A 23,235-nucleotide genomic window follows, 5' to 3' on the forward strand; every position below is an offset into this window, starting at 1 on the left:
CAAATTTTGAATCAAACTAATCAAATTATAAATGAAATTTCGATCCGAACTAACCACCAAAAGAACTGAGATTTTCCAGGTTTTAATTGATTTAAATAAAAAATCTAACCAAAACTAAAAATTCAATAAAATTGATATAATTTTCACAGAATCGGGCTGAATTATTTTTAGTGCAATTCGGTACAGTTATAAACAAACCGAACCAAATTACCTTTACGTTCAGGTCTATTTCAATGACCTGGTCAACCGTTCCAGACCAAAATCTTACTGTACAGTGGAGGTGTGGGTTAAAAAGACATGGTCGCAGTAAAATGAGAATAAGAATTCAAATTTGGCAACTTGACAATCAATTCTATCATCCCTCGTGACTCTTTTCTTTTTCTGTGCAGCTCTTTCTCAACTAGGCCTTCTCTGTCTCAGCATCCAAGGAAAAAGAAAAGCTTAAAGGACAAGCATTCTTTTTTACTTTCTCGGAAAACCAAAACAGACAAAACTCTGGCTCCAAGACAAAAGTTTTTTTTTTTGTCACCAAACCAAGACAAAAGTTTAAAAAATAAAAATAGGCAGAGAACTTGAATGAACAATAGACATTTTGATTTAATGTAACATACAAAATAATCAATAATTCGGATCTTCTTCTGAATCCTTATATTTACATTCTTGAATGATGAACGAACAAACAAACAAAAAATAAACATATAATCATCATCATTAATGAAGAACTGAAGAATCTCTGTTACTTCTGCTTCGCCCAAAGTACCTTCTCAGCACTGAATTCGACCGATCCATAACCCTAGTTTCTACTTCACTGTCTAAATCCAGATGACTCGAAGAAGACGAAACAGCACGGTTTGGTCTCACTCTCCTCATCAACGACACCATCCCACGAACCATCCGTCTCAATCTCCCTCCCGCGCCAGAGCCACCACCACCGTTGCTACTACTACCTGATTCAACTGTCCCATTAGCTCTAACCCACGAGATCCGTCTAGGACCGTCACTATTACCACCAATCCCACCACCGTCCATTTCCGTCAACACAACCGGCAACACTCTCTCCCCTTCTCTCATCGCCGCGTTAAACCTCCCCACCGCGAATCCCCCTCCGGGGAGTCTCCATATCGTCATCCCCACGGGACTATTATCACCTTCCTCGCCATTAGACTCCGAAGGCAGCTCAAAACGGCACACAGGGCACGAGTTCCGTATCGACAGCCACGGAACGATACAGTCCTCGTGAAAAATATGCTTACAAGGCATCTCACGCGCCTCGGTCTCCCTTTCGAAGACCTCAGTGCACACAGCGCAATTAACCTCCGCGCCTACGTGGCAATCACCGATTTCAACTCTCGGCAAAGACTCAATCGCCGATTTGGACGCGGGCGGGTTCCCGGATCTACCGAGTCCAACCCCCGAGGCGTCGAACTGACTTAACTGCTCGAGCAACCGCTCGAATCCCGATCCCATCAAAATCTCCGATACTGAATCGGGAAGAGGTCTGAGACCTAATCCGGATCCGTCGTCGTAGTAAAACTCGAACGCGCGTCGTCGTCGATCTCTAGCCTCTTCTTCTTCTCCATCGTCTCTATCTCCGGCTCCTCCTTGGAGAACGATGACTGGATTGAATGAAGGATTGTGACGGTCGGATCTCCGGCGTCTGATTATAGATCTGCGGTTGTTGATGATCGATCTTACTTCGGCGGAAGGTGGGGGAGTTAATTCGGTTGCGGCGGCGGAGGAGGAGGGATCGGTGATCTGTTCGATGAAACCGCCGTCGCAGTGAGGGCAAGAGACGCTGACGGTGGTTATCTGTTCGGGTTCAGTCCAGACGCTGACGAATCGCGTGCAGCTGTAACACCAATACGACGACGTTATCGGCGTTGACGGGGACGGCATTTTCAGAGACCTTCTGACGCGGTGAGAGGATTCTGAGGGGAGAAGGAACCGCGGTTAAATGAAATAGGTTGTTGAGATGAGAAAATGAAAACGTTGGTTTTTAAGGCGGTCGTTGGAGGGTAATTCACGGCGTTTGATTAGACGGTGAATAGACACGTGGTGAGTATTTGACTGGGGAGGTATTAACAGTCGTAACGTAAGAGTGGGAGCGTTTACCCAACGCGGAAAGTAGAAACGCCGTGTTTGCTGTTTGTGGGACCAATTTGATCTCCATTTTTTCTGGGAAAGCCAGTAAGCGACGTCGTTTTCTCCTGTGAATCATGTCAGAAGCAAGTGTGCTGCCTGCTGAATAATTAAATCATTTACATTTGTTCAGTTAAGTTGAATAATTGTGACAAATGTTATTTGTTTGGCAATGCGGTGGTGGGTGGAACTCTTTGGAAATTTATAGTTTCTTACACGTTGATGGCTTAATAAAATCAGCTGCAGTTTCTATTGATAATACTTTACATAAACCAACTTATATCTATATGCATTGACTAAGAAAGTATAAAGGTGCCAAGATGATAAAACACATACATGAATCAACGTGTGTCTGCTGTATGTATTAACTTTGTAACTATCATAGTAAGTATCATTTTATAACTAAAATGATAAAAATATTAAAAGTTGCTTGCTCTTGTCCAAAAAAAGGGAGAACAATTAAAAGTTGCTCAACCAACTTTTCTGTGCTTTCTCTCATTTGTTTACAGCAAAACGGAAACAAATGTTTATTTGTTGAGAGGCACAAGGCGAAACAATAAGATGTTTAATGTTTGTGAGGGAAGTGAACATACCCTTACCAGAAAAGGAAAGACATGTACCAATCATCTCCAAGTATTCTCCAACATTTTTGAAAGCAAACTGCAAACCATAAGAAGACGAGATCAAAATCTTTAAGTTGCAACTTGGAGTGTCAATACAGGATAACATGATCAAAATCTGAGTTGCAACTTACACCTTTGGCTTTAAACAAAGACTATCTCATTGATGCATGAAGTTCTTCGTTTGCAAAGAGTTGACAAAGTCGTCTAGTGACCTGCATGAAGAACCTCCACTTCGGACAGAGTCTTCAAGCTTCTCTTTCAAATCGATAGCTCTCTTCCTCATATCTGATCCTTCTTCATCCACAATCAACCTCTTCACAACACTCTCCACAGTTTCTTTCTCCAGCTCTCCTTCCAAACGAATCCCAATTCTCCAAACACTCTCTAAGTACCTCGCATTGACTTTCTGATCTCCAGTAATGGGCCTGCAGATCATTGGAACACCTTCCCCAATGCTCTCCAATGTTGAGTTCCATCCACAGTGACTCCAAAACCCTCCTACTGCAGGATGTCTTAGAACTTCCATCTGCGGGGCCCATTTCACAATGTAACCTCTCTCTGATACCAACCTGCCGAACTCATCTGGTAAGGACTCTGTCCACTCCGAGGCAGGATTGGAACCGGGTCGGATCACCCATAAGAAAGGTTGGTTGCTATTACTCAACCCCCTAGCCATCTCCAACATGTCTTTGGTTTCCATTAGACCTAAGCTTCCCAAGCTTATGTAAATCACTGTCCTTGGTTTCTGCTTGTTCAACCACTCGATGCAGGTTCTGTCTTCTTCTAGTAAACTAGAAGACGCAGAAGAAGCTGCAAGGTGAAGTGGGCCTATGGGGTAAACCGGAACTTGTAGTTCTCGTTGCAGCCGTTCCAAAGACGAGCTCTCTAGACAGCTAGCTGAGTTGATGATAACCGCTGAAGCTGTTCGAGTGTTAACAGCTTCACTGTAAAGCTTGATGCTATCCTCTAGTGTCCCAAATGCTGAACTTGGCAGGTCCTTGTACCTTAGAGGATCCAACCCTGGAAACAAACTGTTTTGCACTTCAGGATCTGCAAAGTTTCACAAACCAAATAGCATGGTTATCACTAAATCTAAACGGTTTCATTTTTATATTTAATGTAAAGAGCTAGACTCTTGGGTACCTTTCATGTCGATCAAGAACTTGTCAACGTTGACTTTTGCAAAAACAGAGCGACAGACAAAGGCAGTAGCGTTAGTAGTACTGAAGATAACACTAGGAAGTTGAAACTCCTTAAATGCAGCTGCAGAGAAGTACATATACTCATCGTAGATGACACAAGCAATATCATCACGGCTGACTTGTTCTTGCAATAGTTGAGCAAAACAGTGCTTGAAGCTTGCCTCGCAGATTTGGTTGAGCTTCATCAGAAACAGGAGTGCTCCGAGGCTTTGAAGATCAGAGTCAGTCAAAGTAACTGGAACCGTGAGGAACTGAAAATCAGAGAAGTCTTGGGAAGAGCTAACTCGAGTATACTGTGTCTGAATAACAGTGATGGAGAAGCCTTTGGAGTGAAGAGCTTTCCCGAGTTGCATAATAGGAGTGACATGCCCTTGTGCTGGTACTGGAACCAACACTATCCTTCTCTTCTTCACTTGTTTTTCATCCATTCTTTCTTCAGTGTGGGGATGGAAGAAGCTCAGGGAGATAGATGGAAACTTCAGATCTGATGCATTGAGGTTGAGAAAGCTAATACGAAATATATTTAAGGCTTGCTTTGTCTTCTTGTGACCGGTGGCTATGTGCCAAAGATATACACGAAAATAATAACTGACTATTTATTTATTTTCTAGGATGATATATATATATAAAACTAAGTCAGGTTTGATGATCAAAACCAGAAGGATCAAACAGTACTTACCCAGCTGCTGCCTGGAAACCTTATCAACTTCTTCTTCTTTATCGTCTTCTTACTTCTTACAACACTTTTCCCAACTACCACCATTGGCGTACAAACTGGACAGAAGCAATCCATTCCCTGTGTTCTCTGGTTCGAGCTCTGCTGCAGTCCCTGCAAGGTCCGTATTTCCCGTGATTCCCACACGCACCTAACAAAGCACTCCACACAAACAAATCCGGCTGCATTGGCATAGTCTTTATCATCTCATAGGCTTCAACAAACTCACCTGCTCGACTGATGTAATAGAAGTCCAAGACTCAACATCAAGAAGCTCAGATACTTTTTCTTCATTTCCCATATGCCGAGAATCCTGAAAATAGAGCACTCCAAGTATAATATGAGGTTTTACTCCCACTAGTTCCATATCTCTCACCAAACTCATTGCTTCACCAGAGATCATAGCATCGAACTCTATCAAATCTTTTTCAGCCTTCTAAACACCTTTCTCACATCCTCTACCTCCCCAAACTCCTAATACATACCAATAAGCGAGCTAACTATAATACATACCAAAGATAATACATACATGAATCAACGTGTATCTGTATGTGTTAACTTTCGTAACTGTCATTATGTAACTAAAATGATAAAAAATGTTGAAGTTGCTCAACTAACTTTTGTCTGTGCTTTCTCTCATTTGTTTGCAGCAAAACTGAAAACGAATGTTTGATACATGTTTATTTTGATCAGAGCCACAAGGCTAAACAATAAGATGTTTAATGTTTGGCCAACACATGTACCAATTGCCTCCAAGTATTATCCAACTTTTCTATAGGCAAACTGCAGACCATAAGAAGAAGACGAGATCAAAATCTTTAAGTTGCAACTTCGACTAACCAGCTTGATTTTCCAATCCATGATTTAAAGTATCCAAACCCTGAGAATAAAAAAAACGAAACTTAGAACATAAACCCATTTAATACATAATAGTAAATCAATCTCCTACACCTTTGACTTTTGAACAGGGACCATGTCATTGATGCATGAAGTTCTTCGTTTGCAAAGAGTTGACAAAGTCATCTAGTGAGCTGCATGAGGAGCCTCCACTTCTGACAGATGCTTCAAGCTTTTCTTTCAAGTCGATAGCTCTCTTCCTCATATCTGCTCCTTCTTCATCCACAACCAACCTCTTCACAACTCTCTCCACGGTTTCTTTCTCCATCTCTCCTTCCAACTGGACCCCAACTCTCCAAACACTCTCTAAGTACCTCGCATTGACTTTCTGATCTCCAGTAATGGGTCTGCAGATCATTGGAACACCTTCCCCAATGCTCTCTAGCGTTGAGTTCCATCCACAGTGACTCCAGAACCCTCCTACTGCAGGATGTCTTAGAACTTCCATCTGCGGGGCCCATTTCACAATGTAACCTCTCTCCGAAACCAGCTTACTGAACTCCTCCGGTAAGGACTCTGTCCACTCCGAGGCAGGAATGGAACCGGGTCGGATCACCCATAGGAAAGGTTGGTTGCTATTACTCAACCCCCTAGCCATCTCCAAAATGTCTCTGCTTTCCATTAGACATATGCTTCCCAAGCTTATGTAAATCACTGTCTTTGGTTTCTGCTTGTTCAACCACTCAATGCAGCTTCTGTCTTCTTCTAGTAAACTAGAAGGCGCACAAGCTGCAAGGTGAAGGGGGCCTATAGGAAAAACCGGTACTTGTAGTTCTCGTTGCAGCCGTGACAAAGACGAGCTCTCTAGATAGCTAGCTGAGTTGATGATAACAGCCGAAGCTGTTCGAGTGTTAACAGCTTCACTGTAGAGCTTGATGATATCCTCTAGTGTCCCAAATGCTGACGTTGGTAGGTCCTTGTACCTTAGAGGATCCAACCCTGGAAACAAACTGTCTCGCACTTGAGGATCTGCAAAGTTTCACAAACCGAATAGGCACTTGCATTTGCTATAAGTTATAACTAAATCAAATGCGGTTTTATAATTGATGTAAAGAGCTAGAATCCAGGGTACCTTTCATGTCGATCAAGAACTTGTCTGCGTTGACTTTGGCCAAAACAGAGCGACAGACAAAGGCAGTAGCACTTGTAGTACTGAAGATAACACTGGGAAGTTGAAACTCCTTAGGTGCAGCTGCAGAGAAGTACATGTACTCATCGTAGATGACACAAGCGATATCATCACGGCTGCCTTGTTCTTGCAATAGTTGACCAAAACAGTGCTTGAAGGTTTCCTCGCAGATTTGATTGAGCTTCATCAGAAACTGGAGTGCTCCGAGGCTTTTAAGATCAGAATCAGTTAAAGTACCTGGGATGGTGAGAAACTGAAAATCAGAGAAGTCTTTGGAAGAGCTAACTCGGTTATACTGTGTCTGAATAACAGTGATGGAGAAGCCTTTAGAGTGAAGAGCTTTTCCAAGTTGCATAATAGGAGTGACATGCCCTTGTGCTGGTACTGGAACCAACACTATCTTTCTCTTCACTTGTTTTTCATCCATTCTTTCTTCAGTGTGGACATGGAAGCTCAGGGAGACGGATGGAAATATATTTAAGGCTTGCTTTGTCTTGTTGTGACCGGTGGCTATTCTTTTGTTTTTGCCAAAAGATAAACACGAAAATAAATGACTGATTATTTATCTATTTCCAGAAGGATCTAACAAAACCGTGATCTTCTAGTCCAGTGACAACCGAGTAGCCTTGAATCTCCTTCCCGTGCTCCACACAACCATGACTTAACATCTGTTTAAAAGCATCAAAAGCCTTCTCATTCTCAAAGTTATGCACAAGTCCTGATATAACAGAAGTCCAAGACACAACATCAGGCTTGTGAACATCCAAGCACATCATCTTAAGAATCTCAGACACTTTTTCTTCATTTCCCATATGCAAAAATCCTGAAACCAGAGCATTCCAAGTGATAATATCCCCCACTAGCTTCATACCTTCACCAATCTCATTGCTTCATCTTCTTGGCTATTTGTTAGCGTAACCAGAGATCATAGCATTGAGCTCCACCTAATCTTGTTCAGCCAAATCGCTAAACACCTTCCTCGCATCCTCTAACTCCCCAAACTTTCAATATATATCAATAAGAGAGCTAACTACAAAACCATCAGACTCGTACGAGCACTTGACCACCATACAATGTATCATCTTCCCTAACTCTTTGTCGAGAAGATTGCGACTTGCTTTAAGAAGGCTAGGAATGATGGAAGCATCAAACCTCAAACCTTCTTCATTCGTTTCTCTGAAGGTATCCAAAGACTCCTGGTAATACCCATTTCGAGCACAAGCCTCAATCATGACAACACATCCACTAATATCTCTCTTGAGCATTTCATCGGACACCTTCCTAGCATCTGTATCACTCCCACATTCCGCGACCTTGGCTGCAATTCATGTCAAGCGAGCAGTGCCAGATGTCACGAGATGAGCATGAAGCTATCTTCCTTGCCAGAGAAGTCGACTAATCGATTGACATTAACCGAAAAGAACACAGAATGTTGGAGAGTTTCTTCATGTCAGTGTGGGGGAGATCAAAGCTTTGAAATGCTGCGGTTATGGTTTGACAATAACGGAACGAACCTGAGTAAATGCCACGGTTCAGAATAAACCGAAAACCGGAGGAGCGGTTTATAGAATCTGTCGCGTTAAACCATTCAAACTCGCGTTAAACCAGACAAGAACCGTACGAACCGGAGTAAATGCAGCACGGTTCATTTAATTTTAGTTGAATTGTAAACAGAGTAAAAACATTATTGAATTTGTATTATTGGTGTTTCGTTTGATATAAAACTTTTATGTTTAAATATTGTGATTAGTTAGCATTAAATATATCACTAAACAACACGTAATATAAATAGGCATCAATCATCATCACTCCACATATCTCAACAGTTTCTCATTCTCTACAATCACACTTACCAAAACTCAGAGTCAGAGAGAAGTTAACGTATATAATGGCAAACCGCGGCGATCACCCGACGGTTCCTCCTCCTCCTCGACGATTCACCTCACCACCAAGAAGAAGAGTCACTCTCACCGAAGAGAATCAATCTTTACTCAACTCATTCCGCTCCTCCACCCCTTTAACCCCTCAAGAAACGGCCACGTGCACGCAGTCATTGTTCAACTTAATGACTAGCAGCGACGCGTCTCAGTTCAGAGAGCTGATCTCGAGACTAGGCGACGGAAGCGATCTCCGGAGGATGGTCTCGTTTCTGACGTCGAACAACGCTCCCTTCTTGCAGACGGCAAGAAACGAGAACGGCTCCAACCGCATGCAAGATCTCCTCGGGAGAGCAGACGACGTGGACAGCTTCTTCTTGACCGCTATCTTGCGCCGCTTCTTCTACATGATGAGCGACGGTGACGCGTCCCGCGTCGCGATTCGAGGGATGCGAGTTTTCAGCCAGGAGAAGAGAGCAGCGATGCACGACCACCTTCTCCACGACGCGGTTCACCTAGCGTGCGACCCGGACGGGTACATCGTGCTGAACGATATCATAACCGACTTGGACCCGCGTTCTCTCGTCAGAGACCGGCTCTTGTACGTAGTGGCGCGCAACGCTCACCGGTTAAGCGACCATACTTTCGGGAGCCATGTGGTCCAGCGCGTGCTTCAGCTGAATGACTTGCGTTGCACGCGTAACGTTGCCGTTAGCCTCAGAGGCCATTTCGTTTACCTCTCGTTTACCAAGTACGGAAGCTACGTCGTGGAGAAGCTTTTGGATACGGAGGAGACGGGGGTTATGGTGGTGGGTGAGCTTTTGTTGGGGTGTGATGGAGAGAGGTTGGCGTTGCTGGCGAGGAATGAGTTTGGGAACTTCGTGGTGTGGAAGGCACTGAGAGTGACGCAGGGGATGCATAGGAGGGATCTGTTTCGGCGTTTGGTGAATAAGCTCAGGCCCTTTGTCCATCGATTACGTTTTCATGGACGCATTGGAGCATTCTTGGACTCGCTTTAGCCTTTACAAATTAGTTTTGTTTCAAATGATTGCTATGTTGCACACTTGAAAGTTGTCATATTCTATGGTTTGCTTTAATAAACTCTGCTAATAAGATTTGTTACTAATAACACAAAGTGACCCCCACATTTGATTCAACACAGCACAAAGTATAAGTGTAAATGGATTATTAGCATTGTGTGATGACCATGATCATGAAAATGAACCAAAAAGCTTGCTGGTGGATTCAGTCATTCACAAATGTATGGGATGAACAAATTAAAAGAAGAAAGGAAGCAAATCATTTCAAACAAAAGTATTTCCATTTATTTTTCATGGTTTCAACAGTTTCACACATCATCTTGTTATCCAATAATCCAATTTATACTCAATACACTTATTACACATTTATTTTGTTTTTTTTTATAATAATCAATCTAGTAGAGTTGTTTAACAAAAACAACTCAGTAGTGGTGCATGCATGTACTAACGTGAACTATAAAGGGAGAGGGAGATGAGTGAAATTTTTCAAAGTAATAACAATATAACCTAACATAAATTGCCAAAAAAAAAAAAAAAAACAATATAACCTAACATTAAAAAACGAAATCATAATGATAAAATTAGATTTGACAAAAAAATGATAAAATTAGATTTGACAAAAAATAATATGATAAAATTAGATTATATGAAACGGAAAAGACTACTCCAGCAACGTCACCATATGTAATTTAGTTACGTTCATATAAATAGGCATCATCATTCATCACTCCACATATCTCAAACACTTTCTCATTCTCTACAATCACACTACCAAAACCCTTTATTATCCCTTCCAAGACAAAGAGCAAAGAGTTAACGTACATAATGGCAAACGGCGGCGATCTCCGTCATACCGCCTCAGGAGCATCCATCGAACGAGAGTCTCCAGCTGTCCCTCCTCCTCCTCCACGTGCAACCCCCACCGCCAACATCCCTCCTCCAAGATTGATCACCGCACCAAACGGAGTCAATCTTACTGAAGCGAATCAATCTTTACTCAACTCAATTCTCTCCGCCACCCCCTTAACTCCTCAAGAAAGCAACACGTGTATGCAGTTGCTGTTCAACTTAATGACTAGCGGCGAAGAAAACGGTTCGGCTCAGTTTAGAGAGGTGGTCTCAAGAAGCGGTCTTCGGAGGATGGCCTCGTTGCTGACGTCACATCACGATCGTTTCTTGGAGATGGCAAGAAACAGGAACGGCTCCAACCGCATATACGAGCTACTCGGAAGAAGAGACGACGTGGACACCTTCTTCTACAACGCTATAATGAGCCGCTTCATCCACATCATGACCGACTACGAGGCGTCCAGCGTTGGGCTGCAAGGGATGCAAGTTTTCAGCCAAGAGAAGCAAATCACCATGTTCGAATACGTTCTCCGCCACGCGATTCACCTGGCGTGTGACCCACTCGGCTACGCCGTGCTGAAAAAAATCATAGACGGCTTGGGCAATTTTTACTACCGAGGCCGGCTCTTGGACATAGTCGCGCAGAACGCTCTCCCCTTAAGCTACCACGCTCATGGGAACTACGTGGTCCAGCACGTGCTTGAATTGCATGACTTGCGTTGCACGCATAACGTTTCAGCTAGCCTCAGTGGCCGTTGTTTTGGCCTCTCGTTTACCAAGTTTGGAAGCTACGTCGTGCAGAAGCTTTTGGATACAGAGGAGGGTGCGGTTACGGTGGTGGTAGAGTTGGAGCGGTGCGATGAAGAGAGTTTGGTGAGGCTGGCGATGAGTGATTACGGGAATTACGTGGTGTTGAAGGCACTGAGAGTGATGCAGGAGAGGAATAGTGAGGATTTGTTTTGGGGTTTGGCGGGTAAGCTCATGCCCTCAGTTCATCTCTTGCGTGGACGCAGGATTGGTGAGTTCTTGTACTCGCTTTGTTAGATTTGTCACAATGCCATGCAGGCTCTATTGCTACGATATATGGTTAAAGTTGTTAGATTCTGTGGTTTGCTTAATGAAGTCTTGTAATGAGATTTGTCAGTAATGATGGTATGTATGCCATCTACATTCGATCCAACATAACAAAAAGAGAGGAATAATTCCATTTCAAACATATGGGGGAAAAAAGATTGGAATCAATCCATTTCAAACTTGCACTGTTTAGAGAGTTGTGAAAAGAAAAAAGAAAAATGAAAGGAAACGAGAGATCACAATACAAGTATGTAGGATTCTTCTCTCTTTTATGTTTATTAGAATAAAGTTTGAAAGCCAGAAGCACTCTTCGAAATAGATTTCACATCAGTGGATCACCTGCAAACAATCATTAACAAGTGCAGAGGATAGTTAGTGTCTAGTAAAACATGTATTCGAACCGAATCAATCAAGCATTCAATATGAGACTCTTTATGTCATAGTAACACGGCTTATACCATATACTACAGAACACAAAATGTCACAAGCAAACTCTGAATGAAATGCGATTCAATTGAGAAATGACATTTCAGTTCATGAAAACCAATCCCAAGCAAATGATTTGATGGAAAGGGTAAAGAAAATTACCGCCTGTGTTGCTGAACGAACTTGGAGTTCTTGGCGTCTTCCTCTGCAAAATGAATCAACGGATTTATATAAATTAGGATTTCCACAAACACGAGACTCACAATACATAACAAAACGATTCGATTATATATTCAGATGATACGGATCGAGTAAGGATTGGTTTCTATCATTTTTCTATAGAAGAATCGGTCAGATCTGAAAAAGAGTTTTTACCAGTGAATCCAGCGGTGAGCTTGGTGATGAGGACGCCTGTTACGGCGAATCCGGTGAGAAACGGCCAAGTACGTTTCCACTCCCTCTTGAAGAACACTGGCCATGGATCGAACAACCTCATCTCTCTTCTCTCTTCTCTCTGTCTCTGATGACTGCTTCGCGTAGACGATGATGGAAAGTCACGACACTGATAGGTCATACAACAAAATTAGCCCTTATTGGATCCCCAACCGTTCTCGATAACCAAAGTTACCTATTGGGCCGTATAAAACCAGCCCAAACTTTCTTTCCGTTTATTCTATAAAATAGAGTTTAAAACGCTGCGTTTCCATCCTCCAATCGTTCGTTAATCGCGGTCTCATATTGCAAGTCAACTACTGTACTTCTCAGCATATTTCTTAGTGCATCACAAATTCATGCTGGTTACTGGTTAGGTATCTTTTTGTGGTCGATACCTTTTTTGTAAATAAGATGTACCATATTGTCTGACCAAGTTCGCACCAAATGTAACAATGTCAAAAAAAAAAAAAAAACAATGTACCAAATCAAGTACTCTAGAAAAAAACGATGAAAAATGAAGAATATGGACTGTGAGCTCTGAGAACTCACTTAACTACCGCCTTAAACCAAATAACTAGATTTTGACTCGCCCTTGAAAAGGTCGGGTATAGCTTCTTTTTATTTTTATTATTTCATGAAAATTATATTATTTTAGTTTCAAAAATAATTTTTAAAAAATAGTTGATCATTTTGATAAAATTTGTGTGAGTTTAAAAAAATTTATTAGAAAAATTCGAAAATTGTTCTTATTTACAAACTGTAATTTCATACTCAATCCATGTCAGTGGTCAAACATGTAAATTTAGTGATTCATATATAATACTTGATCCATGTCTGTGGTCAAACATGTAAATAACAACATTTTTAAGTAGATAAAAAAGTAAGACACTAAATTAATAGATTAGATTGTTAAGCTGATAAAAACGGCGTTCGAAATCTATGGACGAAATCTTGGGAAAAGAATATTAAGTCTTTAGAAGTAATTATAAATAATTCAAATAAGTTGTTAGAGTTTAGTTTGTTTGCAAGACAAGTTAGTTTAAATTTGAGTAAATTTATTATTAATGTGGTTAGAATATTATGTTGCATTTGATTTTATCTGTTTTGATAATCAATAGATATTTAACTAATAAAAGTTGCAAAATTAAAATGAACGTAAAGTCCTGAATTATATCTTTGGCTTCAATAGATAAAAAAACAAAACATATGTAATGTAATTGGTTAACATTGATCAAATATTGTAATTTCTATGATTGAAACTTATATGTAGTTAATATAGTGTTCATAATAGAATTATGTATAACTGGGAATGTTTGGTATGGTGAATAATGATCAAAGTATAAAACATTTTGATTTCTACCTATGACAAGTAGTGGTCGGAAGAGACGCAAATACTATACCCAGTTAGAGTTATCAGGTCAGATTCGTATAGGGCTGGGCAAAAAGTCCAAACCTGAAAAACCGAACCGAACCCGATCCAAAAAAATAGCACCGAATCCGAATCAAAATTGATTAAATATCCGAACGGGTTCAAAATTTCGGTATTTAAAGAACCGAAACCGAACCCGATCCGAACCGAAATATTTTGGGTACCCGAATGTATCCGAAATAAATTTATATACTTAAATATATACATTATTTTATATATAATGTATATTAAAAATATTAAAAATATATAAGATACCTTAAGTTTTCCAAAATACTCCAAAAATATATGCAAATAGTCAAAAGTAAATGTTTAAAATAGCTAAAGTATACTGAAAACACTAAAATAGTTAAATATCTATTGATTTTTTATCCAAATATTCAAAGAAAACCAATTTATATGTTAAATTAAGGTATTTTGACATATATGTTATGAAAATTTATATGTAATATATTATCTTTCTTATAGATTTTGAAAATTTAAAGTATATAATGAATTTTGAAAATTTAAAAATATTTTAAATGAGTTATCCGAACCCGAACCGAACCCGCAAAGATCCGAACCGAACCCGAACCAAAATTTAGAAATATCCGAATGGGGCTGAAATCTTTGACCCCGAAAACCTGAAACCCGAATGGACTGAACCGAAACCCGAATGGAAACCCGAACGCCCAGCCCTAGTTTCGTATACTAACATGGTCCAATTAGAGTTATTAGATTATTCTAATAGTAAAGAACATATCGGTTCAGTTGTTATAAGTTCAGATGCAATTAGTAGATTAGATTTTGGTTTAGTTTAAGTACTCTGGTTATATCATTTATTAAGCGTGAAAAATATTTGCAACAAACATATGTAATGTACGACCAAAACTAAAAGTGTCCAAAATTTAAAATGAATTTTTTAAGTAGATTTTTTCAGATGCTTATGCTTTAATAGTATAGATAGATAGATGAGGCCAAACTCATAAATTAGCGAGAGCAGTCAAACATAGAAAGAAAGGAACTTCCTCTTGGCCTTATCTTAGATAATTGATTCTGCTTTTGATATAGCGCTTTAGGTGCTTCTTGGTCCGTTTCCCTATTAAAAGTGATGTTGAAACATCACATTCACCATTGATTAATTTGGCTGTCTTTCTTATGCTGTGTGATTTTTGGCTTTTGCGTATTTATTCCTATTTCACTTTTCTTCTTGGTACAGGGTGACAAACACATTGACATTGACTTGTAGAAGCATTTTGGTTTGCTCTGCTATTTATCTTTCATAGCGTTACCCAATGGTTTTGTTGAGTTTTCTTTTGAGTAAAGAGAGTATGGAGAGTTGTTGTATTAGGGTTTTGTTGGTTCTAATTGCAACTTGGGCAACAATTCATATAGTTCATGCTCAAGACCAAGAAGGTATCTTATTATCTTACTTGTTTTATTTATGTGCTACCTCTTCAACACAAGTTTTTTCTTGACAAATTCTCTTGCAAACGTCTAATCATTTATGTTAACAGGGTTCATCAGTTTGGATCGCGGGTTACCGACGTATGAACTGTCTCCTTATAAAGAAATTACTAATGGACTCTGGTTCTCTTCGGACGAAAAGTTCATTCAGAGCGGAAACACTGGTCGAAGCCGAGAAATTCCTGAGAGATACACAAAGCAATACGAGACGCTGAGATATTTTCCAAACGGAACACGAAACTGTTACAATCTGAGTGTGGATAAGGGACGTAAATATTTGATTAAAGCTAAATTTTTGTATGGAAATTACGATGGTCTTCACATTGAACCGGTCTTCGATCTTTATCTTGGACCTAATCTATGGGCCACGGTAGATTTGGTGACAATGGTGAATGGTACACGAGAAGAAATCTTACACGTCTCAACATCAAGCTCATTGCAGATTTGCCTTGTTAAGACTGGCACAACTACACCGGTAATATCCACTTTGGAATTACGGCCGGTGGTAAGTGGTTCTTATATCACGGAATCTGGCTCCTTGAAACTTTACGACCGGTATTATCTTAACAAGACAGGATCTCGTATACGGTAAGTCCCACTTCATCTTTCTGCTCTGTCACGTTTTGTATATCTCTGCCTCTCTTATGCTTATTGATCTTCTACACCTTTGTGTTCTGTTTCCCACAGAGGGCATTGTTTTGTCTAGGAACCTATACATTGCAATTTTTAGACAAAACTACATAATCAATCCATAAAATGCAATGAAAGATGTAATAGATGATTTTTTAGATAGTCGATCTGATAAGATTATAGCTAGTGGTCCAAACACGTAAGAATGACAATGTTCATATTAACTTATTTCACTGCTAAAATAACATTATTAATAGGGATGATTACTCAAATAACATTAATCTTTGTTTTTATTACTAGATTAACACTAATTTTTTTTTATTTACAGGACTGTTTTTTGTACCCAAATTGCCCTCATATCTTTTGTTAACAAAAAATATATTTACCAAAAAAGCCATTACTAATTTATCAAAAATAAAAATTATTTTCGAAATTGATAAAAAGTATGCCGTTGAAAACCTGCAGTACATGATGACAGATTTATTAATTTTGGGCAAATTTATTTTCTCCAGCAGATTTTTTACGGCATACTTAATATCGTTTTAGACTTTTATAAAAGAATCTGCCATACACTACAATAGACATATTTAAGCTCGCAGATTTTTGTAAGCTGGCAGATTTTTATAGCAAATTTTTGATCCTATGATAGCAGATTCTTAATATGTGGAAAAAAAAATTTTCCAGATCAATAATTTTTTCGTAGACTTTTTATATCTTGGCAGATTTTTCTACATTTGTGATGGCAGACTTTTTATTCTTGGCAGATTTTTCTACATTCGTGATGACAAATTTATATTATCTTATTTTATCTGTGGCAAAGTTTTTGAATAGTATTCATTATAGCAGACTTAAAACTAACTTTTAATTGATGGCATACTTTTATTTACAACATGGTAGACCTTTAGGAGTTTTATGTAATGACAGACTTTTATATAATAAACCAGATTCTGGTTTACTAATTGAACCTAATAAGATTAAAAATTTTGGTTAAGTAATGACAAAATTGAGCCCAAAAGATTGATCAATAATTACTAGGTTTAGCCGTAAACATGTCATTGTTTGTCATTTCGATTTGGACTTAACTCTCTTGTTTCTTTTTGGACAATTTATTTACTGGTTATACATGTGTCCTCTGTCCTGTTGTACTCGGCAACCACAAAGACAAGATGAACAAAAAGTTAACAGGCGTTTGCGTTGATTTATAACTAGAACCTATATTCCTGTAGATATGGGTCAGTTTGATTCCAACGATTTAAAATTAAATTCATAATCAAATTACACAACTTCTAGTCATCAAGTATATAATGATTCTGAAACATGAAATACTACATAGCAGTCAATAAGTTTGTTTTTAAAACATGAAAAGACTAGCTGGTTTGTAAGTAAATGGTGAACAGTTTGGCTATAACTCCACAGCTGCTTCTTTAATGGATTCCCGTGCATCTATGCCAACTGATTCCTCGACCATTTGCAAACTTGCCAAGTGACAGTTATGATTCATGCTTCGGTGTTGCAGTGGCATTTTCGCTCTTCAGACAACCTTTTTAGATATGTTTTTGGACTCATCTCTCTGTCAAAAATGTACAATGTAATAAAAAAGACATTGTCCAAAAACATATGAAAAGCGAGTTAGACAATTAGTAAATCAAGAGGGATTAGTGTAACTCTTATCTAAATTTTCAAACATATAACCCAATGAAAAATCAAGAACTTACAAATTACTGGAGTGTATACATAATACTATTAGCGCAAGAACAAAATTTAATAAGTATACCAAGGTATTGTAAATCAAGTTCAACTCTTTAGCAAGCGGAGATGAGCTTCTAGCAAACATGCAAGCTATGAAAGTACTACAAACGAATGGTATGGCTCTATAATAATAAAGTATGTATCGATTTATCATTACTAGTTATGAAAGCAACAATATAAATCATAAGCAAATTTGATCGTATATTCCACATCTCGTAATCACCTACCAATTCTCTACTACCTAGTAATCAACTACCAATTCCACAACTCAGAAGCGGAAACACACAACTACCAAAATGAGAAACCCAAAATCAAATAACATACATGGAATGGCGGAAAAAAAGAAGAAGAAGAAAGAGACTCACCTTGATGCCACGATTTGTAGGTCAATTGAATAGCTTCAACAGGAGATGAGGTTGTGCTTCTGAAGAAACAGCTGAGAAAAAAGTTAATAAAGCCACGACCTTCCACGGAACTGAGAATTTCAAAAGAGATCTAGGGTTCGTTAAGTGGATTTCGGATTTACTTCTCCTATGTGAACCGAAGGCTGTAGTGGTAAATCAGAGTTCGGACATGACCGAATCTATGAGGAACCATGTTACTAAGAGAGAACTGAGGGTTAAAATTTCTTAATTTGGGGATTCAGGGTTGCACGAGAGAGAGAGAGTGTGTTTTTTTTTTATGTTTTCAGATTTTTCTTTCCTCAGCAAAGCTTCTCCTTTAGGTAGAGTTTTTCATTTTCTGTTTTAAAAAACTATATTTAGTTTAATTCTATTTATTGAATGGGCATTTTGGACTATACTCACTTTTTCCTTCTTTCTTTGTTTTGTACGTTATTCTAGTCATTCCAAGAAAAATATGTGTTATTGTAAGTAATTTCTCTTATTAATATTCCCACCCTCAGGTACTCCAGCGATGTATATGATCGGATATGGGTTCGTCGGTTCATGAAGGAATGGACACAGATATCCACTTCTCTCGAAGTGAAAAATACCAACCGTTATGCCCCACCACTAGATGCACTTAAAAACGCTGCCACGCCTAGTAATGCTAGTGCGCCACTGACGATTGAATGGAGCTCAGAAAATAGCTGATGCTCAATATTACTTGTACTCGCACTTCGCTGAGACACAAGACTTGCATACAAATGAAACCAGGGGATTCAACATGGTGTGGAACGGAGAACTTTATTACGGTCCTCTAATTCCACACAAGCTTAAGTTAACTACTATTAAAAGCCAATCACCCGTAACTTGCAAAGGAGGCAAATGCAGCTTTCAACTGATAAGAACCAACAGATCAACTCTTCCACCTCTCCTTAATGCTTTTGAAATCTACACTGCAATTCAGTTTCCACAGTCCGAAACAGATGAAAGCGACGGTATGTGTGTTCCTTTCGAGGTCATGCATGTAAGGTCTATGCTTTGTTATGTTACTAAAGAAATAAATCATGACCACAATTGAGTATTCAAGACATCAAAACCACGTTTTGCAGTGGCTGCTGTAAAAGACATTGAAGCCACCTACGGGTTGAGTAGAATCAACTGGCAGGGTGATCCATGCGTCCCTCAACATCTCAGCTGGGACGGTTTAAATTGCAGGAGCACCAATGTTTCCATACCACCGAGAATCACTTCTTTGTAAGTCATAATTTTAGAATTACACACAACTAGAGATGGCAATTGGGCTCTCCCGTCCCGTCCCGTCCCGAACCGCTGCGGGTTCGACTTCTGGCGGTACACGGCGGGCCCGTCCCGCGCGGGATGCGGTCCTCAAACTAGCTGCTCAATCCCGTACCGCGAAATATTCAGGCCTTTGCGGGCCGTCCCGCGGAACATCGAATATTACATTGCTTATTTCTACATGCACAAAAAAATATAGACATGAATTGATTTTCATCTTGCACATGATCAAATATACTCTTATAAGATCAATACATTAAGCTTATACAAAACAAATGTATTTACTATCATTTATGATGACTTGAAGAAGCTCTACAGTGCAGATTAGAGGCGTTTAGGAGACCGGAAGCATCATCGACACTGAAACCACCATCAATGGAATTCCATAGTGTCTAATCTCTCTCTCTCTCTCTCTCTCTCTCTCTCTCTCTCTCTCTCTCTCTCTCTCTCTCTCTCTCTCTCTCTCTCTCTCTCTCTCTCTCTCTCTCTCTCTCTCTCTCTCTCTCTCATGTGAAAGCATAAATGGAGACTTAGGATTGCTGCAAAATCCCGCGGTTTAACCCATCCCACTTTCGACCCGTCCCGCTTTGAACCCGTCTCGCTTTGAACCCGTCCCGCTTTGAGCCCGTCCCGCGAGGCCCGCAATTTTGCGGACTTATCAAATGGAGGCCCAATCCCGCCCCGCAGCATGTCTTTACGGGCCAGGCCCGCGGTCCAGGTCCTTGATTGCCATCCCTACACACAACCACTCTTCAAGATCTTTCTTGATTGTATTTTGAAATTTAATTTTGGACATTTTTTTCAGAAACTTGTCTTCATGTGGTTTAAATGGACCCATAGCAGTTTCCATTCAAAATCTTACACAACTAGAAAATCTGTAAGTATTTTCATTATTAATAGAAAGCGGAATTTTTATTACTACAGATTCGAACAAACTGGAAAATTTCATTCCATTGCTAATAGAGACTTGTCAAATAATAACTTGACTGGAGGGTTGCCAGAGTTTCTAGGCAACATGGAATCATTGTCGGTCATGTAAGTATCTCTCAACATGTTTTCTAATGCTCTTCAAACCCCACCTTAATTAAATCATGGTTTGTTTTAACAGAAACTTAAGCGGAAATCAACTTAATGGTACGATTCCTCAAGCTCTTCATAGAGAAGGACTAAAGCTATTGTAAGAAACTTTCCACATATAGAATTCTGAACTTTTCTTAGTTTATTATCTATAGCCATTTTTTTCATTTGAACGTCCTGAACAACCCTTGTCTTATTGTAGTGTTGAAGGAAACCCAAGGCTTTGTGTTTCTGATCATGTACAAAACCACATAAGAAGAATGTTCTTGTGCTAATCGTTTCATCAGTTGCTTCTGCAGTCTTTGTCATTGTTGTGTTGGTAATTTTTCTCGTAATAAGAAAGAGACATTCAACGGCTGAAGAAGGTACTTGCAAGAGAGGCATCAAATAAGATGAAACTTTGTGACTGATGTTACCTCTTTGCATTAGAAGAAAAAATTACAAAAAAAAAATGATAAAGTCCTTACTCTTATTTACAGGTCTGCATCTGCCACCGAAGATGCCAATGGTGAATGATACATTTGCTAATTCACCTGAACCTTCAATTGATCAGAAAAGCACGAGGTTCACATATTCAGAGGTTATCAAAATGACATATAACTTCCAACGAGTTTTAGGTAAAGGAGGGTTCGGCTTCGTGTATCACGGTACGGTAAATGGTTCCGAAGTGGCCGTTAAAGTACTCTCTCAACTTTCAACTTATGGTTATAAACAATTCAAAGCAGAGGTACTCATAGTACTGTAACCTTTTGGAACAAAATTATATGATCTGCTTTTAAAATAACAAAATGATATTATTTGTATTGTCCTTAGGTTGATCTTCTTCTTAGAGTTCACCATAAAATTTTGGTGAGCCTCGTAGGGTATTGCTATGAAGTTGATTACTTAGCCTTGGTCTATGAATTTCTACCCAACGGGAACCTAAAGCAACATTTGGCAGGTAATATTTCTAGTAATTGCTTGCTACCTCATGGAACTTGGAAAATTTTATAGGATATCTAACGATCTAATATAACAGGAAAACGAGATAGATCTGCCATCACCTGGGGTACTCGACTAAGAATAGCCATGGAGGCCGCTTTAGGTGTGTACTGAAAACCTTGTAGAACGAGAACTAATTAATTCAATTGGTTTTATGACATTTTGTTGATATAGATGAATCAACTGGTAGGGCTGGAGTATTTACATACTGGATGCACACCGAAAATGGTTCATAGAGATGTCAAAACTACAAACATATTGCTTGATGAGCATTTCAGGGCCAAACTTGCAGATTTTGGGCTCTCAAAATCTTTCCAAGTTGGAGACGAACCTCATGAATCAACAGTGATTGCTGGTACTCCTGGATACGTTGATCCCGAGTAAGTATTATCAATTTTCACATCACACTAGCTAATTGTGTTGAAACGGTATACCTTCTTCAACGTATGAAATCATATTCAAAAAAATGCATGCCTTGCAGATATTACCATTCAGGTCATTTGGGTGAGAAGAGTGATGTCTACAGCTTTGGTATAGTGTTACTCGAGATGATAACAAACCAACGTGTAATATATGAGAAGTCTCACATTATGTTTTGTTTAATTTGACGTGAGTCACATAACACAATGGGTTGCCTATAAGCCGAACCGAGGCGATATTAGTGGGATCATGGATCCAAACCTTTGCGGGGCGTACGACACTAATTCTGCATGGAGAGCTATTGAGCTGGCAATGTCATGCACAGATCCTCATTCTGCAAACCGACCAACCATGTCTCATGTTATTATCGAGATTAAAGAGTGTCTTGCGTGTGAGAATTCGAGGGTGCTTAAGAATCAAGACTTGGAAACTCAAGAGACGATCATGAGTTTGGACACTTCAGTGGTTCCTGGGGCAAGATAGTTGCAGCAACTGCTCACAACCATGCCATTCCTTAAGTTTATGTTTTTAAGTTGTGTCTGCCTACTTATGCGTTGGTACCAATATAAAAATAAAACAAATCAATGATCTTGGTTACAAATTTGTAAGACTAGTTTAGCAAGTATTTTAAAATTTTAAAAGTGCATGTTTTCTAATTAAACATTGTCTGCATTCGACTCGACACCAATTCATGCCACAAAGCTGGTATTTCAAAAGGAAGCATAGCAGCTATCACCATGTTATTACATTTGCATATATCACCATACAAATACAATCTGGTTGGTTGAGAAAGTGATGTGTATAGTTTCAAGACTGTGTTGTTGGACATGATCACAAACCAACCAGTGATTGATCGATCCCGTATAAAATCTCACATAACACCATCTGTTGGGACTGAGCTTAACGGAGGAGATATTTCCAAGATCATGGGTCCAAACCTTCATGGTTGGATTATAATTTTCGCTATGCATGGGGAGCTCTTGAAGATCCAGCTGACTACATGGATCGATATCTCAGCCGCTTGATGTTCTCTGCGATCTGATTGCTCAAACTCTTAAGGTTCCTGTCTTGCCTATAAAATCATTTTCGCATTCTCACCTCCATTAAGCCCGTAACTCAGATTCTCATTCAACACAAATTTTATCAAGAATAGTCCAATTTTAGTCAGAAAATGTCGGGTTGTGGAAATGGAGGGAAGGGTTTCGGCAAAGGAGGAGCCAAGTGTCACCGGAAGGTTCTGAGAGACAACATCCAAGGAATCACCAAGCCGGCGATTAGGAGGCTTGCTCGTAGAGGTGGAGTCAAGCGTATCATTTGTTCAGTATAATCAGTCTTGTGTCGATCCATTGTGCCTTGGTGCTTACCTTTATGCCTATAACATCTGGACTCGAAGCTATTCTTGTGAATCAAAATCTTCA

The 23,235-nt window shown here is 39.5% G+C and overlaps 8 protein-coding genes, 1 long non-coding RNA gene and 3 pseudogenes across 9 annotated transcripts; 5 read left to right on the forward strand and 7 right to left on the reverse strand.

Annotated features, from left to right (window-relative positions):
• Positions 1 to 572: 572 nt before the first annotated feature.
• LOC108847150 (E3 ubiquitin-protein ligase RDUF2-like) lies at positions 573 to 1,896 on the reverse strand. Its single transcript, XM_057005140.1, has one exon. The coding sequence runs from the start codon at positions 1,894 to 1,896 to the stop codon at positions 712 to 714; it is 1,185 nt and encodes a 394-aa protein (XP_056861120.1). The 3' UTR covers positions 573 to 711.
• Positions 1,897 to 2,593: 697 nt separating this feature from the next.
• On the reverse strand, positions 2,594 to 5,084 carry LOC108847146 (UDP-glycosyltransferase 76E2). The gene is made up of 4 exons (XM_057005139.1): positions 4,644 to 5,084; positions 3,906 to 4,520; positions 2,894 to 3,812; positions 2,594 to 2,799 (listed from the first exon to the last, which is right to left on the reverse strand). The coding sequence occupies exons 2-3, from the start codon at positions 4,390 to 4,392 to the stop codon at positions 2,920 to 2,922; spliced, it is 1,380 nt and encodes a 459-aa protein (XP_056861119.1). The 5' UTR covers positions 4,393 to 4,520; positions 4,644 to 5,084; the 3' UTR covers positions 2,594 to 2,799; positions 2,894 to 2,919.
• Positions 4,693 to 5,082, reverse strand: LOC130509313 (pentatricopeptide repeat-containing protein At5g59600-like). Its single transcript, XM_057005142.1, has 2 exons — positions 4,909 to 5,082; positions 4,693 to 4,830 (listed from the first exon to the last, which is right to left on the reverse strand). The coding sequence occupies exons 1-2, from the start codon at positions 5,080 to 5,082 to the stop codon at positions 4,693 to 4,695; spliced, it is 312 nt and encodes a 103-aa protein (XP_056861122.1).
• Positions 5,085 to 5,278: 194 nt separating the features above from the next.
• LOC108847147 (UDP-glycosyltransferase 76E1-like) lies at positions 5,279 to 7,849 on the reverse strand. Its single transcript, XM_018620334.2, has 3 exons — positions 6,649 to 7,849; positions 5,631 to 6,545; positions 5,279 to 5,559 (listed from the first exon to the last, which is right to left on the reverse strand). Exons 1-2 carry the CDS (start codon positions 7,130 to 7,132, stop codon positions 5,656 to 5,658), a joined length of 1,374 nt encoding a protein of 457 aa, XP_018475836.1. The 5' UTR covers positions 7,133 to 7,849; the 3' UTR covers positions 5,279 to 5,559; positions 5,631 to 5,655.
• LOC108845541 (pentatricopeptide repeat-containing protein At5g59600-like) lies at positions 7,272 to 8,354 on the reverse strand (annotated as a pseudogene).
• Positions 8,355 to 8,514: 160 nt separating this feature from the next.
• LOC108847151 (putative pumilio homolog 19) lies at positions 8,515 to 9,727 on the forward strand. The gene has a single exon (XM_018620337.2). The coding sequence runs from the start codon at positions 8,594 to 8,596 to the stop codon at positions 9,599 to 9,601; it is 1,008 nt and encodes a 335-aa protein (XP_018475839.1). The 5' UTR covers positions 8,515 to 8,593; the 3' UTR covers positions 9,602 to 9,727.
• A 541-nt stretch (positions 9,728 to 10,268) lies between these two features.
• Positions 10,269 to 11,682, forward strand: LOC108847149 (putative pumilio homolog 19). The gene is given in 2 exon segments (XM_018620336.2): positions 10,269 to 10,401; positions 10,404 to 11,682. Coding segments are annotated over 2 exon segments (1,245 nt in total). The 3' UTR covers positions 11,516 to 11,682.
• A 447-nt stretch (positions 11,683 to 12,129) lies between these two features.
• LOC108847152 (ATP synthase small subunit 6-A, mitochondrial) lies at positions 12,130 to 12,482 on the reverse strand. Its single transcript, XM_018620338.2, has 2 exons — positions 12,347 to 12,482; positions 12,130 to 12,176 (listed from the first exon to the last, which is right to left on the reverse strand). Exons 1-2 carry the CDS (start codon positions 12,465 to 12,467, stop codon positions 12,130 to 12,132), a joined length of 168 nt encoding a protein of 55 aa, XP_018475840.1. The 5' UTR covers positions 12,468 to 12,482.
• A 2,579-nt stretch (positions 12,483 to 15,061) lies between these two features.
• On the forward strand, positions 15,062 to 16,025 carry LOC130494622 (receptor-like protein kinase At5g59670). The gene is made up of 2 exons (XM_057005141.1): positions 15,062 to 15,227; positions 15,329 to 16,025. Exons 1-2 carry the CDS (start codon positions 15,107 to 15,109, stop codon positions 15,868 to 15,870), a joined length of 663 nt encoding a protein of 220 aa, XP_056861121.1. The 5' UTR covers positions 15,062 to 15,106; the 3' UTR covers positions 15,871 to 16,025.
• A 1,167-nt stretch (positions 16,026 to 17,192) lies between these two features.
• On the reverse strand, positions 17,193 to 18,350 carry LOC130509314 (uncharacterized). Its single transcript, XR_008943407.1, has 2 exons — positions 18,023 to 18,350; positions 17,193 to 17,478 (listed from the first exon to the last, which is right to left on the reverse strand). It is a non-coding gene; the product is annotated as an uncharacterized LOC130509314 (long non-coding RNA).
• Positions 18,351 to 18,575: 225 nt separating this feature from the next.
• On the forward strand, positions 18,576 to 19,491 carry LOC130494585 (receptor-like protein kinase At5g59670; annotated as a pseudogene).
• Positions 19,492 to 20,354: 863 nt separating this feature from the next.
• On the forward strand, positions 20,355 to 22,355 carry LOC130510117 (probable LRR receptor-like serine/threonine-protein kinase PAM74; annotated as a pseudogene).
• The last annotated feature ends 880 nt before the right edge of the window (positions 22,356 to 23,235 follow it).

The sequence above is a fragment of the Raphanus sativus genome, chromosome 3 (assembly GCF_000801105.2).
Source record: "Raphanus sativus cultivar WK10039 chromosome 3, ASM80110v3, whole genome shotgun sequence".
In the NCBI taxonomy this organism is placed as follows: domain Eukaryota; kingdom Viridiplantae; phylum Streptophyta; class Magnoliopsida; order Brassicales; family Brassicaceae; genus Raphanus; species Raphanus sativus.

Bases quoted from the DNA above. Each gene is read 5' to 3' on its own strand.
- LOC130509313 (XM_057005142.1), bottom strand. From the start codon at position 5,082: ATGATCTCTGGTGAAGCAATGAGTTTGGTGAGAGATATGGAACTAGTG. The intron at 4,831-4,908 runs GTGAGTTTGTTG...GTGCTTTGTTAG, and splicing joins CTATTACATCAGTCGAGCAG to GTGCGTGTGGGAATCACGGG.
- LOC108847152 (XM_018620338.2), bottom strand. From the start codon at position 12,467: ATGAGGTTGTTCGATCCATGGCCAGTGTTCTTCAAGAGGGAGTGGAAA. The intron at 12,177-12,346 runs GTAAAAACTCTT...TTCATTTTGCAG, and splicing joins GCTCACCGCTGGATTCACTG to AGGAAGACGCCAAGAACTCC.
- LOC108847151 (XM_018620337.2), top strand. From the start codon at position 8,594: ATGGCAAACCGCGGCGATCACCCGACGGTTCCTCCTCCTCCTCGACGA.
- LOC130494622 (XM_057005141.1), top strand. From the start codon at position 15,107: ATGGTTTTGTTGAGTTTTCTTTTGAGTAAAGAGAGTATGGAGAGTTGT. The intron at 15,228-15,328 runs GTATCTTATTAT...TTATGTTAACAG, and splicing joins TCATGCTCAAGACCAAGAAG to GGTTCATCAGTTTGGATCGC.
- LOC108847146 (XM_057005139.1), bottom strand. From the start codon at position 4,392: ATGGATGAAAAACAAGTGAAGAAGAGAAGGATAGTGTTGGTTCCAGTA. The intron at 3,813-3,905 runs GTACCCAAGAGT...GAAACTTTGCAG, and splicing joins GTTCTTGATCGACATGAAAG to ATCCTGAAGTGCAAAACAGT.
- LOC108847150 (XM_057005140.1), bottom strand. From the start codon at position 1,896: ATGCCGTCCCCGTCAACGCCGATAACGTCGTCGTATTGGTGTTACAGC.
- LOC108847147 (XM_018620334.2), bottom strand. From the start codon at position 7,132: ATGGATGAAAAACAAGTGAAGAGAAAGATAGTGTTGGTTCCAGTACCA. The intron at 6,546-6,648 runs GTACCCTGGATT...GAAACTTTGCAG, and splicing joins GTTCTTGATCGACATGAAAG to ATCCTCAAGTGCGAGACAGT.